Source organism: Rutilus rutilus, assembly GCF_951802725.1.
Source record: "Rutilus rutilus genome assembly, chromosome: 2".
Lineage (NCBI taxonomy): Eukaryota > Metazoa > Chordata > Actinopteri > Cypriniformes > Leuciscidae > Rutilus > Rutilus rutilus.
This window is the reverse complement of record NC_140210.1, coordinates 41181610-41193451: the sequence shown is the minus strand read 5'-3', so window position 1 is coordinate 41193451 and position 11842 is coordinate 41181610. Positions and strand designations below refer to the sequence as shown.

The 11842-nt window shown below is 41.0% G+C and overlaps 1 protein-coding gene across 2 annotated transcripts; it reads left to right on the top strand.

Annotated features, from left to right (window-relative positions):
• Positions 1-831: 831 nt before the first annotated feature.
• On the top strand, positions 832-2393 carry LOC311285290 (apolipoprotein D-like). Of its 2 annotated transcripts, none has more exons than XM_084400883.1 (5): positions 832-850; positions 941-1075; positions 1525-1643; positions 1846-1934; positions 2025-2393. In XM_084400883.1, exons 2-5 carry the CDS (start codon positions 956-958, stop codon positions 2264-2266), a joined length of 570 nt encoding a protein of 189 aa, XP_084257009.1. In that variant the 5' UTR covers positions 832-850; positions 941-955; the 3' UTR covers positions 2267-2393. The 2 variants fall into 2 exon arrangements, with proteins under 2 accessions (XP_084257009.1, XP_084257010.1); XM_084400884.1 differs by having other exon boundaries at positions 836-855.
• Positions 2394-11842: the final 9449 nt, after the last annotated feature.

Below are 11842 nucleotides of genomic sequence, written 5' to 3'. Positions count from 1 at the left end.
AATTTATTTTTTATTTAAATATATCATGGGTAACAAACTATTTTCAAAGTTTTGAACCTTCATTGCAGACTAAAAAGTCCAAATGTTTAAACATTAAGGGTGTAATTTAATTCTAGAAAAGGAAAAACAATATTCACCCTGAAAGTTGCAAGATGCAGTGTGACAAAACATAAAATCCAAATTCATGGAGTAATGAGAATAAAGTTGTCAGACTTGAAAGCAAAGTGCTTTATCATAGGCTAAACCAACATAATTGTAAAACCATAAAGCTTGATGGATTCTTCAGGAAAACGTAAATCACAGATGCGCACAATGATTCAGAGATGGTGCTGGAGAATTACATTTTAAATGATAAATTGCTACCTTTTATATCAGTGTTTTGATTGTCTTTATCTTAAAATGCATTTCTTCAGGCAAAAATGTTGCTTACGTGACAGATATGGGACTTACATTATCACATTCACACAAATTAAAGCTGTAACGTCACAAAATGAATGATTTTTTTTTTCTTATATAAAATGTACAATCATGTAAAATTAGCAAAATAATTGGTCATTAAAATACTGACGGCACATGGATTCTCTGGAAACCTTTTGAGTTTTATTTTAAAGCTTTAGTTTCAAAGTTGTGGAAAGCTATACCCGTGACTTGTTGATCAACTTCTTCTGAGAAGTTCAACTCAAGGTGTGTTTACTTAACCTTCAACATCTGTTTGAGCAGATGCCCAGGTTCCCCAAACCTATTCTAATGTTGAAGAGGGCGGAGTTTGTGATATAACCAAAAGATGTAACGGTCTATATATACTAAACTGTGTCACTGTTCTTTACCTTCCACTCTTCAGTCCAAACAGGTAAGGTAATTGCTTTGAGTCAATAACTATCCAACCTTTAATTCACATTTTCTTGTTATGCTCATTAAGTATGAATTTCTGTTTTTTCAGGTTCAAACTGAAAGAATGCAGGCTCTTCAAGTTCTGTCTCTGACTTTGCTGTCCGTGCTGGCGGTCAGCGCTCAGTCCATCAGCTTTGGAAAATGTCCAGAACCTCCTGTTCAGCAAAACTTTGATCCTGCTAGGGTAAACGTTTGCTTATACACTGTAAAAAAAAAATCCACTTATTTAAATACTTAAGTTCAGCTGCTGGCTTGTACAAGTCATTTCAACTTAAGTCACATTAAACAGACTTTAAAAAAAAAAAACTTACAAAAAAAAATATTTTGATGAGTTAAAGTAATGTAAAAACATAAGTTATCATGACTTATTAATCATATCTTCTTTTTTTTTTACTTTGTAAATGTTTCCTAATCTTTTTAGTATCAGGAACATCATTATGAACCACTTTGTCAACATAAAATAAATACCATATTGATAACAAAAACAATGTAGCAGAAATAGTTGAATATTAGCATTTGTTCATATGAAACTTCATTTTCAGCCACAAAATTACCTGTATTATCACAGAAAAACATCTTGTTGCATAATTTTATCATTTATTTATAATAACTTATCATTTTGTTCTTTTATAGTACATGGGCAGATGGCATGAGATCATGAAGATTCCAGCCCCGTTCCAGTTGGGCGAGTGCTGCCAGGCCACTTACACTCTGAGTGACGGCATTGTCCTGGTTCGAAATGATGAGCTACTGTAAGTATTGATGGGCAAACAGTTCAATATAAATATAATATCATACATTTGTTAATATTTGGAATATAATAAGTATATTTACAAATAAAATAATAAATAAAATAAAATTGATTCTGATATTCAGAATATTCAAAAGAGTTTTGCACTTTCTTCTGAAATGGCTTAAATTAACCTAATATCTTTTCTCTGAACATCCTCACAGTGCTGATGGCACTGTCAACTTCATTGAGGGAACTGCCAAGATTGTAGATGCATCAGAGCCTGCCAAACTTGAAGTCAGCTTCTTTGAAAGTAAGTCTAAACAAATCATTCTTTTCAGCTGGTTAATTAGATTTTATTTACAAATCTTTGATTTGAGTTATCCATGATGTTCTCTTTCAGATGCTCCTGATGCCCCTTACTGGGTGCTGGCCACTGATTATGATGAATACACCCTGGTTTATTCATGCTCTGATTTCGCCGGTCTCGTTCACGCTGAGTTTTCCTGGATCATGAGCAGGACACGCACACTTCCCAAGGAGACCGTCTCTATGCTGTTAGATATCCTCAAATCCCAAGGCATCAGTACTGATGTTTTTACTGAGACCGACCAGACACCGGGACTGTGCAGCGGCATGCCTTAATACAGCCTTGAATAATGAGCTACTGTGAGATCCACAACAGTTGTGGTCGAATTTTTTTTATTTTTATTTAAGACCTTACATTATTAATGTTAGACTTTGACTTTGAATAAAGGACAACATATCAAAATGCTGCCTTTTGTCATTTGTTTTGTTATAGGTTTTGTTATAAGATTTTCTTGGCATTTGCTTTGCATAAAAGCACCCATTATTTAGTAGTAAAACGTTTGCTTTATGTCCAAAACAATACGGTAATAAGGTAATAACTTGCTATGCCTTTCAGCTGACATTATAAAGTTAACCAATATTCAACTAGCTATTGAAGAATTTTTGTAGGCTATACTCTTGCAAGAAATGCATCCTTTCTAAAATGTTGCCAATAGATAACTAAGTATTTTAATGATGACATCCAGATGACATTAATACAATTTGAAAAAGAAGAGAGAAGAGTTCAGGAGAAGGAGAGCTTTTAAAAGGCTGATCCGCTGTCCTGCCAGGTGAACCCAAATCCGAACCCTTGTCCATTGGTGAATAGCCAGTAAAAAAAGACCCCAAAGATTTCCTTAGCCACCTCCAATGTCCAAAGGCATGCCAAAACCACCTATGAACGATGGAATGAGTGAAGGGACTGAGATGGAGAGAGGCAGCAGCACAGCAGAGAAGATATAACCTACAGAAAATCTATGCTATGGTTGGCAGAGCTCAATGAGCCTAAAAAGCATTAAAAAGCATTTCTTCCTTGGTCTTAACATTTTAATGAATGAATGAATAAATGAAAATAAATAAATAATATGTTTCCCTCCTCTACAGAGTTAGCTATCAGGTAATGTTTGTGAATACATGGAGCTTGAACACGTTTTTTAAAACTTTTTTTGCTACCTGCAGTTGACTTAGCTCATAGAAAACCTCATACAAAATCTAAAAACACATTAAAATGTACGTGTGTGAACATAAAATATAGATATGAATTAAAACAGACCAGATCACTGTAACTAAAATCACTAATAATAGCATCTCCTGGAGAGATGAACGTGCAAATGTGAATAGGTCAGATCAGTATTGATCAGCAACTATTTATAAGGATTTATTATTATTTTTATCTGAGTATGCATCATTTTACATGTTTCAGAGTATATTGTGCAGGTATAAGTTACAAGATCTTGCTTCTGTATTTTTTGTCACATGTCTCTTCACAGTATTACTTTGTGTGAATACAATGTAACACACTTCTTTCATTAAAATAATCTTGGATCTATGACACATGGATCTCTGCTTTGGTAGACTTTCTCTGACCACACAGTTCACACAGTGCTTCACAAGAAACACATTTTTTATAAAAATGTTTTATAAAGTCTCTATATAATATTATTAAACTGTGGGACAGACTCTTGAAAAAAAGGGCCTCACTGCTTTATTTACAGAAGTTCTATATCCATTGGTATCAAGATTTGACATATGAAGCCAAAGGCACTTCTTTCATGAAAATGATTACACAATAAAGTTTACATATGGTTGCATTTAAAAAGTAGGGCTATAGCAAAATACACATTAAAGGAGACCTTGGTAACTTTTTTTAACTTAATAAAACTGTCTAGAAATCATTTGGATGGTTAAACAACCTGTTCTGGTGATATTGGTGACTTTCCCCGCTCCCCCCAGCGTTCCCAGGCGGAAAACCAACCTTGCAACTTGGGGACTACCGTCCCGGCAAGATAGAAATTGGAAGTCTCGTGAGAAGCGAGAACGAGCGCGAAACACGAATTGCTTTATGGCAATTCGACATAAACACACACGCATGTATGATGTATTACCAGATTACCCACCTCGGTAGACATTGCTCCACACGATACAGTTGGCTTGCTCCGATCAAAACAAACGCACATGAGCAGCGGTAGAGAGGGGGAGGAGGCCGCCGCAAGTGAGTTTTTAACGACCGTGTTGTGAAATATACGCCCCACAGCTGTAGGGGGAGCTCGTGGGGAAAACATGCGACAACAAAAGGGAAAATCAGCGAAGAAGTGACTAGAGTTCGCTAGAGTTGCTGAGTTCTCCTTAAAGAATAACAGTAACAGTTTTTGCTCCAGTTACTAATAACCATGTTTCCCTGAGATAATGGGAACAAGCATTGAGTGAATCACCATTTTCTCAGAAAACTGAAGCCCGATTCGACTGAGAAGCGGCAGCGTTGACTCGCATGCAGCTGTAGAGCACGCTCGTTCCCGTTATCTCAGGGAACCAAAGTTACATTAGTAACTGGAGCGTTCCCTTTCGAAACGGTCTCTCTCATTGCGTGAATCACGTTTTGGTGAACAATACACCATAGGGCTGTACAAGCGCAGAACAAAAGCTGTCCTACAAGCCCAGTCTAAGGGAGCCAATACAAGGACCCTAGGAAACATAGGCTAATTACGAGGCTCAGGCCACAAGGCTGGAGCCTCAGAAAACACAGTCCAGACCGGCAACGTGCACTGCCCTCAGGGAGCCCAGGTTTCACTGTGCCCATAGGAGGAGACGTCTGGCCATTTAAAGAGACCACGACCTGAGGCCGCCCTGGCAATTTATGAAGACCACCACCGCCATGTTGTCCGAACAGACGAGGACGTGGTGCTAGGGCTGGCAGGAAGATTTTGAGAGCCAGAAAACCGCCATCATTTCGAGACAGTTGATATGCAGGCGTTGCTCCAGGCTGGACCAGGAGCCGAACTCCGGTCTGCCCTCGCACAGAGTTCCCCAACTCAAGTTGGAGGCATCTGTCGTGACAACCTTCCTTCTGGAATTCAGTCCCAATTGGACGCTTGCCCAATATAGGCGAGGGTCCTTCCGAGGAGCCACAGCTGTGACACAGCGATGGTCCACCTTGAGGCAATGAAACTTTTCTCCTTTTCCTTCACCAAGCCTATTTTGCTCACAGAAAATCTGAGGATATTGTAATTTGATGATTTTTTGTAAAATAACGTCTGTTTTTGCTTTTCAAACTCCGAATGGTTTCAGTTTAATGTTACAGGCTCATTTATTGATGATAAATAATTAATACAAAATAATATTGATGATAATAAATAATATAGGGCTTTTTAGAGGGCTTGTTTTTGAAGCTGCAGTTGCTTATTTGGCTTGCGAGAGTTGGCAACACTGTTCAGGAGCCTGAGGTCGAGGGTGGGCCTGAGCCCACCAATTTTCTTTGGAAGAGGAAATAGCAGCAGTAAAAGCCTGACTCATGAGCCCATCGCCAGCAGACACTGCACTTCGGAGTGGAGAACGTGAGCATCGTTGTCCTGAATAGAAGTTTGAACCACAGCCCTGAAGCGGGGAGGCCTGGGAGTGAATTAAAGCGAGTTCCCTTGTTTTGTAGTCGGCCCCGTTCGTTTTGGCAGGCTGAAATATCATAGGCAAACGTTAACAAATCAGGTTTTAGAATTCGGAGAAAATGGAGGTCCAAAGCCTGATTCACGCAATATGTGAGACCATTTCGAAAGGGAACTAGAATTTATTGTAATCAATTTGAATTATTCATACTTTTAATATGCACACATTCACGGTTACTCATTTGCATGCCTAGGCCTATGTCGAAAACGGCTCCGTTAATGTTTCTTGTCTTGTCACATTCATTTATGATTTAACTTACATGTCTCCACATCTCCAAAAACTCGAGTAGTTTGCATTACTGGATATTAAAAATAATTTTACTTAAACTCTTCTCTTTTTTCCTGTTCTGTAACTGATAACCCACAGTTCATCAGTAAATCACTGACCAATTAAGATTAAGAGTTCAAATTAGTAATAGCTAAAAATTACTCTAAATACTCTAAAATTCTGAACAACAGTTTTAAATTACTAAAAAATGTTGAACTATTAAAAACCAGCTCACTGTAAAAGCAAACAAATAACATTCACTCAGTCAGTAAGGGAGTAACTCACTCATTCACTCATCCTCTTAGTCAACTATGCAGTTACTAATTGTGGTATTAGATGAAGTTGTTCATCCCAAATGTCTAGGCTTTAACAGCAATCGAGACAATATGATTCTACAGCATGGCTTTCAGCAGCTGTACCCCACTGACCATAGCACATTTCTCTAAATTGCACAATAACACTAAAATAAACTAACATCAAACATACATTATTCAGTCTTTGCAATCAAATCATTTGCATAGATAAAATCATTTTATGAATTGGTCTTATTTTAAATTATATGAAGACATATGATCTTTTCTATATGGTCACATTTATAACCATTGATATAAATATTTCTATAATCTTACAAATCGTCTTTGTAATTTTTAGTTGGGCTCAAAGGAAGGGAAAGGGGCATTTAACGAGAAAACTTTCGGGATGCATGCCAAAAAAGAGTTGCAAACATGCAAAAATAACTTTTTATGTAATGTACGATTACACAATGTTCAGAGTAATGTTTTATGACAATTATTGAGAACTAGATGTCATTTATTTATTTATTCATTCTTCAATGTCAGTTGGATGTGATCAAATGTATATAACCAGCTCTTCTTGAGAACTACAATTGTGTGTCATTCCCCTTATTAGAGAATGAAAGGGTCAAGGTTTGTTTGAATTACCTTTGTGTGAAACAAGCCCCCTGTATTGTAAGTGTACTATTTTAATACCGCTTGGGACTAAATTGGCCCACTTTTAGTATATAAAAGTATATGTTTAAGTGTACTATAAGTGTAACAGTAGTAAACTTTAAGTGCACAACTAGTTCATAATTAAGTTTCTCATTTGTACTGTAAGTGAACTTATGGGTATACTAGTAGTTTACTATTTTTATACTTGTAGCAAATTTTTAGTTTATGTAAGTACACTTTGCAGTATACTCTCAGTAAACTACTAGTTTGGTAGTTTTATACTGTTTTCTTAAGAGTTTAAGTTTTCAAAAAGAGTTTTCTTTTAGTGTACTCTCAGGAAACTACTAGTTCCCTTTTGAGAACGGTCACTTCGTATTGCATAGCTATACGCAGTGGGGAAACTCCTTTTCCTCAATGTACTGAAGCCTAAAATGTAAAACGCATTTTGCAGCTGCACTGCTAGCACAGTGAGTGTCTGGCTCACTCATTGGCTGTGCTGCGGCAACTGCACATATGGCGTGTGCGCCAATGAGCTAGCATCACGCCATTACACGTCAGAGCCCACCAAGGGGGTGCGGCCTTAACCTATATTAGTCCCCGAAAACGCCATTTTAGCAGATTTCACTCCTTCAGCGACAACTTCACGTCTCTGAATCCTCTGAAAGCCTTCGCCGTTGAATCTAACCTTATCAGCCTGAGCGAGCAGCATACAGCAGACTACGCCTTCATCTCAGAAGTCGCCGTTCTCCTGTGGTCATCCGGCATCGACGCATATCCTTTTCATTGTATTGTCATTTATAAGAACGCGAAGCGTTGTTCCAGATGCCTCGCTCCTCTTGTGCCATGTGCGGATGCTATCTGCACGAGGCCGACGGACCCACGAGCTGCATCTCATGCCTGGGAGTCGTCCACGCTGAGACTGCACTCTCTGCCGGCGGCTGCTCTGTCTGTGAGAGCATGCCCATTTCTGTGCTGCGGACACGGCTAGCTCTCTCACGAGATGGCGATGCCGCTCCCCCTGCTCTTCCTTTCCCGGCTCTACTTCCTCGCGTGCCTCGCTTTCTCCTGCTCAAACACCCTCTCCGGTCATGTTCGCGGGAGACCAGCGCCCCCCCACCCACGTGGCGGGCCTTGTCTCCTTCGGCGGATCGATCGACGAACACGACGACAGCCTCTCTATCGCTGCATCTGAGGAAGAATGGCCGGGCTTTATCGACCCCACCATCACTTCCTAATCTGCCGCCAGCGTCTCAGCCTCCAGGACTAACTCTGACACGGAGATGCTTCGGATCCTCACCAAGGCCGTCTCGGACCTCGAGCTCGAGTGGGCCTCGCCCGAGGAGCCTCCTCAAAGTCAGCTGGATGGCTGGTTCTTGACTGGTCGCCAGCAGCCCCCTCGTCACAGACCTGCACCGTTTTTCCCGGAGGTACACGAAGAACTGACTATGGCATGGCGCGCTCCTTACTCTGCATGCGTGGGTTCTTTGGTTTCCGCAACACTCTCCTCTGTGGACGGCGCGGCGGAAAAGGGCTACGAGTCGTTGCCGCCCCTCGAGGAGGCCGTGGCCGCTCATCTCTGCCCGAACACCGCTGCTAGCTGGAGCAGAGCTTACATATCAACTGTCTGGAAATGAAAGCAGTTTGTTTGGCCCTCAAAGCATTTCTGTCAAACCTCAAAGGTCACAACGTCTTAGTCCGCACGGACAACACGTCAGTGGTGGCCTACATAAATCGCCAGGGCGGCATCAGGTCGGGCAACCTGTATGCCGTGGCGGGAGACCTCCTCTTGTGGGTACAGACCAATTTGAGCTCTCTGAGGGCAGCACATATCCCTGGCATTCAGAATTTGGGTGCGGATATGCTCTCATGGGGCAACACTCCCCTAGGCGAGTGGTCCCTGAACTCACAGACGGTCAGTCTGATATGGAGTGTGTTCGGCGAGGCTGAAGTCGACCTTTTCGCCTCGAGAACCAACACCCACTGCGTAGTGTTCTTCTCGAAGAACAGGGACGCGCTGGCCCATCTCTGGCCCAGCCGCCCCCTTTATGCGTTTCCCCCCGTTGATCCCCCAGGTCATCAAACAGGTCAGGGAGAGCGGATGCCCAGTCCTCCTAGTGGCCCCCCTCTGGGAATCCAGGCTGTGGTTTCCAGAGCTGGTTCAGTTATTGGACAGAGTCCCCTGGCCTGTTCCGCTGAGGAAAGACCTCCTCACACAGGCCAACGGGACGATATGGCATCCGCGACCCGACTTATGGGCCCTCCATGTCTGGGCCCTCAACGGGTACCCAGGGACCTTCCTGAGAAGGTCTTGAACACTATCACTGAGGCTAGGGCCCCGTCTACCAGGCGCCTTTATGCTCTGAAGTGGTCAGTGTTCTCCAGCTGGTGCTCGGAAAAACTCTTTGATCCAGGGTCATGCGAGGTATCTGTTATACTCTCCTTCCTACAAGAGTTGTTGGACGCGGGCCGTTCCCCGTCCACGCTCAAAGTGTATGTGGCAGCCATTGCAGCTCATCATGCTCCGGTGGCTGGCCAATCACTAGGAAGAAACGACTTGGTGTTAAGGTTTCTAAAAGGAGTGGGGGAACGGATTCCGACAGCTGTTTTTTTGCCGTCGGATTCCGTTCCCCCTATGTTTCTTACACAATAAGGTTCTAATATTTATTAAATTGCAGCATTTTGCTAGCCTCAATTAGTGGTCAGTCCCCTGACAATATTTTTTTTTAGCTTTGGGGCGACCCGAGTTCAAGTCCCGGGTCATCGAACTTTCTTGATACTATACTTTCCTATCATAATAAAAGGCAAAAAATATATCCTTTAAACTGTTGCAAGTTAAGCTCCATCCACACACAAAATAGAATCAGCATTTTTTAAGCCATCACATCAACACCTCTCATAATGGGAGTGGGGGAACGGATTCTGACAACTGTTTTTCTTTTTGCCGTCGGATTCTGTTCCCCCCATATTTCTGACACACTGAGGTTCTTATATTTATCAAATTGATGCTGTTTAAGCTCCATACACTCACAAAAATAGAATCAGCATTTTTTAAGCCATTACATCAACACCTCTCATAATGGGAGTGGGGGAACGGATTTCAACAGCTGAACTATTTGCCGTCGGATTCCGTTCCCCCTATGTTTCGTACACAATAAGGTTCTAATATTTATCAAATAGAAGGAAGTTACTAGTCTCAATAGCCTAGTTGTCAGTACCCTGACAATATTTTTTTTAGCTTTGGGCAACCCGAGTTCAAGTCCAGGGTCGTCGAACTTTCTTGATACTATACTTTCCTATCATAATAAAAGGCAAAAAATATATTCTTTAAACTGATGCAAGTTAAGCTCCATCCACACGCAAAATAGAATCAGCATTTTTTAAGCCATTACATCAACACCTCTCATAATGGGAGTGGGGGAACGGATTCTGACAACTGTTTTACTTTTTGCTGTCGGATTCCGTTCCCCCCATATTTCTGACACACTGAGGTTCTTATATTTATCAAACTGATGCTGTTTAAGCTCCATACACTCACAAAAATAGAATCAGCATTTTTTAAGCCATTACATCAACACCTCTCATAATGGGAGTGGGGGAACGGATTTCGACAGCTGAACTATTTGCCGTCGGATTCCGTTCCCCCTATGTTTCTTACACAATAAGGTTCTAATATTTATCAAATTGAAGGAAGTTACTAGTCTCAATAGCCTAGTGGTCAGTACCATGACAATATTTTTTTTAGCTTTGGGCAACCCGAGTTCAAGTCCAGGGTCGTCGAACTTTCTTGATACTATACTTTCCTATCATAATAAAAGGCAAAAAATATATTCTTTAAACTGATGCAAGTTAAGCTCCATCCACACACAAAATAGAATCAGCATTTTTTAAGTCATTACATCAACACCTCTCATAATGGGAGTGGGGGAACGGATTCCGACAGCTGTTTTTTTGCCGTCGGATTCCGTTCCCCCTATGTTTCTTACACAATAAGGTTCTAATATTTATTAAATTGTAGCATTTTGCTAGCCTCAGTAGCCTAGTGGTCAGTCCCCTGACAATGTGTTTTTTTAGCTTTGGGGCGACCCGAGTTCAAGTCCCGGGTCATCGAACTTTCTTGATACTATACTTTCCTATCATAATAAAAGGCAAAAAATATATTCTTTAAACTGTTGCAAGTTAAGCTCCATCCACACACAAAATAGAATCAGCATTTTTTAAGCCATTACATCAACACCTCTCATAATGGGAGTGGGGGAACGGATTCTGACAACTGTTTTTCTTTTTGCCGTCGGATTCTGTTCCCCCCATATTTCTGACACACTGAGGTTCTTATATTTATCAAACTGATGCTGTTTAAGCTCCATACACTCACAAAAATAGAATCAGCATTTTTTAAGCCATTACATCAACACCTCTCATAATGGGAGTGGGGGAACGGATTTCGACAGCTGAACTATTTGCCGTCGGATTCCGTTCCCCCTATGTTTCTTACACAATAAGGTTCTAATATTTATCAAATTAAAAGAAGTTACTAATCTCAATAGCCTAGTGGTCAGTACCCTGACAATATTTTTTTTAGCTTTGGGCAACCCGAGTTCAAGTCCAGGGTCGTCGAACTTTCTTGATACTATACTTTCCTATCATAATAAAAGGCAAAAAATATATCCTTTAAACTGTTGCAAGTTAAGCTCCATCCACACACAAAATAGAATCAGCATTTTTTAAGCCATCACATCAACACCTCTCATAATGGGAGTGGGGGAACGGATTCTGACAACTGTTTTTCTTTTTGCCGTCGGATTCTGTTCCCCCCATATTTCTGACACACTGAGGTTCTTATATTTATCAAATTGATGCTGTTTAAGCTCCATACACTCACAAAAATAGAATCAGCATTTTTTAAGCCATTACATCAACACCTCTCATAATGGGAGTGGGGGAACGGATTTCAACAGCTGAACTATTTGCCGTCGGATTCCGTTCCCCCTATGTTTCGTAC